Source organism: Diaphorina citri, unplaced genomic scaffold (assembly GCF_000475195.1).
Source record: "Diaphorina citri unplaced genomic scaffold, Diaci psyllid genome assembly version 1.1 scaffold1313, whole genome shotgun sequence".
NCBI lineage: Eukaryota > Metazoa > Arthropoda > Insecta > Hemiptera > Psyllidae > Diaphorina > Diaphorina citri.
Genome location: NW_007378742.1, coordinates 1,932 through 4,849, shown reverse-complemented (window position 1 = coordinate 4,849; position 2,918 = coordinate 1,932). Strand labels below are relative to the sequence as shown.

Below are 2,918 nucleotides of genomic sequence, written 5' to 3'. Positions count from 1 at the left end.
TTCTCTGCAAGGCAAGATTATGGTGTTGCTCGATTTTGCCTGATTGACCGATTGCTCAAAATACTCGTAAACTCGTACTTAGGTTTTTATAAAAGGCCAAAAACAGCGTGAAGAGCCTTTGCTCGGAGATGCTCTTTAGTAGAGAGTTTTTTGTTCTAAGTTCTTTTTTTTTCCAGAGGTTTGACAGAAGGAACTGTTAAGGTCTTATCGTCCCGAAACCGCGAAGAGAGAAGGAAGACAGGATAGGAGAAAGCCAGCCGTTCCGAGAACGAACCCTATCCCTTCAGGATAAAATCCGCCCTCCGCCCCTTGCGAGAATCCAACCATTGGCCCAGGGCTTACAAGGGAGACGCTCTAGCAAGCTGTCTGAACTTTAGTTTGATTTGCCTGGATAAGTTGCCAATATTAAATTTGTGTCCAAACTAGCGTCTTACCAAGTGATTTATTGAAATGAAAATCCAAGATGTATGACACATTGCCTAGTTAAATACTGGCTAGGCGTTCATAAAAAATTTACACTGAAAAAGAAGTATTTTATCCTGATGGGATAATGTTCGTTCTCGGAACGGCTGGCTTTCTCCTATCCTGTCTTCCTTCTCTCTTCGATGTTTCGGGACGTGAAGTCTCAGGTGATTCCATCTCCTGTCACTTAGCCGTTCACAATTCTTTTTTCTTTCAGTCCAGCAATTGGAATCGGAAGTCCAATCTAGTGACAGCCTCATTTGTTTCTAGTTCACCATCATCAGCTATAACAGTCCACCATCATCAGATCCCAGTCCCCACCATCATCAGATCCCAGTCCTTCACCATCATCAGCTAACAGTCCACCATCATCAGATCCCAGTCCATCTTCTGATACGGCCCATACTGTATCATCAAACTAAGCGACATCACCACCAGTTTCTAGTCCACCACGATTCCATAATTAGCTCCAGTCCACCTTGCAAAGTGCCCCATCCTCACTCAACTCTACGTGGCAGGCATCTCAATATTATCATCCGAATCTTCCACAAGTGACTCATCAGAATCCTTACAGTCCACCATCATCAGATCCCAGTCCCCACCATCATCAGCTCCCAGTCCATCTTCTGATACGGCCCATATTGTCTCATCAAACTAAGCGACATCACCACCAGTTTCTAGTCCACCACGATTCCATAATTAGCTCCAGTCCACCTTCCAAAGTGCCCCATCCTCACTCAACTCTACGTGGCAGGCATCTCAATATTATCATCCGAATCTTCCACAAGTGACTCATCAGAATCCTTCAAATGGGTCTGGTTATACTTGAGTATCTTCGGCTCATCGTCCACCACATACTTCCCCTCCTGCGGCACATTCAATATCATCGGCAACGCGTCATCCTCATCCGTCAAAGACGTATAGCGAGCGATTATCTCCGCGGGCTTGACGTAGAGAAGCTTCGGCCGTTCCGTCTCCACGGAAGCATCCGCGAGGGATGGCGGAACGATGGGTTTCTAATAGAATAGAATATACCTTGTTTATCCAACCAGAATGAGACTGAAAACTCCCTTGCCTCCCGCAGTCTAAACAAGGTCTTATATATTTGTCCGCGAGGGATGGAGGAATGATGGGTTTCTGATAGAATAGAATATACCTTGTTTATCCAACCAGAATGAGACTGAAAACTCCCTTGCCTCCCGCAGTCTAAACAAGGTCTTATATATTTCTTAGGTAAAGTTTATACATAGGTAGTATGTAAATATAAAACCTTGTTTAAATTATAAAAAAAGGGGGGGGGATATTAGGTGATAAGAGTATTAGGGGAGGGATAGGGGTGTCTTTCGCAATTACACTCACATTCATACTTGCATACCGTGTCCGTCAGCGCGCGATCGCCCCGACGTCTACCCACGTTTCAAGGAGGTGTTGAAAAGGAAAGTCTTGGAGGATATTAGGAGGAAAATACCCTTCCGCTGACTGCTTCTGTCAGGGAGACTTTGAAAGAGTGAAAGGAGAGAGTTTAGGATGGGACAAGGTACCTTATAGTGGACTGTGAAGAGTTGCTTCCCCGTTGCAGCGTCGAGGCCCATGGACATGTTCATGTTGGGGGGTTCGTTGATGAGCTCCGCTTTGGGCTGGACTTTGAGCTGAGTCTTGCTGGTGCGGACGTAGACGGTATCCAAGTCGAGGAGGAACGCAGGAGTTTCTTCCGCAGGCGGGGCTTTTCCCTTGCCTTTTTTACCTTTTTTGCCCATGATTTCGGGAACGATCGGGTTTTGCTTCGGGAACGATCGGGTTTCGCTACGGGAGCGATATTTAGGGTTGTGTGCGAGAAATTAGATGAGTGAAGGAGGTTGTGTTTTTATTTCTTGGAGAGGATGCTCAAATTTAGAGATGATTGTAGTGATTTTTCTTGGAATACTGGCTGAAAACGCGTAAAACGTTAAAAAAAATTGAAAGGTCAAAATAAACTTGACGGAAAGGAAAAAAAGAAAAGAGGGAAAAGGAGAGGAATTCCACCAGAACAATTTTCAGAGGTTGACAGTCCCCCTAATACTCCAAACCACTCAACTTCCTCAGCACAGATTTCTTTGCTATAAAGTATTTTAAATGTAAGCACTCGAAAGCTCAAGACAGTCAAAACACAAAACGGTGAAATTTTTCAGTTAAGTGGTTGTTAGGAAAATTTTATTCTTGAAAAAAAGTCAAAAACAAGAACTCCGAAAATTCTTGAAAATAGTCAAAAACTCCGAAAAACGCGGCGAAATGAAAATGAATTTCGAAAGAATTTTAGTTTTCTTGCGCGAACTCGCCACAGATGTTACCTGGACGAGATTTCGAAGAGAACTGAAGATGAAGACTGAAAGAAGAGAAGACAAAAACACTGAAGTCTGATACAGAAAACAGAAGAGAATTCTCTTTATTGCTTGAAGCAATGGACTTGAAGAAGTGGA

The 2,918-nt window shown here is 43.8% G+C and overlaps 1 protein-coding gene across 2 annotated transcripts; it reads right to left on the bottom strand.

The window, feature by feature from the left end:
- Positions 1–906: 906 nt before the first annotated feature.
- LOC103515289 lies at positions 907–2,398 on the bottom strand. Of its 2 annotated transcripts, XM_008480222.2 has the most exons (3): positions 2,004–2,398; positions 1,241–1,478; positions 907–1,004 (listed from the first exon to the last, which is right to left on the bottom strand). In XM_008480222.2, the coding sequence occupies exons 1-3, from the start codon at positions 2,217–2,219 to the stop codon at positions 970–972; spliced, it is 489 nt and encodes a 162-aa protein (XP_008478444.1). In that variant the 5' UTR covers positions 2,220–2,398; the 3' UTR covers positions 907–969. The 2 variants fall into 2 exon arrangements, with proteins under 2 accessions (XP_008478444.1, XP_008478445.1); XM_008480223.2 differs by lacking the exon at positions 907–1,004 and having other exon boundaries at positions 1,064–1,478; positions 2,004–2,396.
- Between the last annotated feature and the right edge of the window lie 520 nt (positions 2,399–2,918).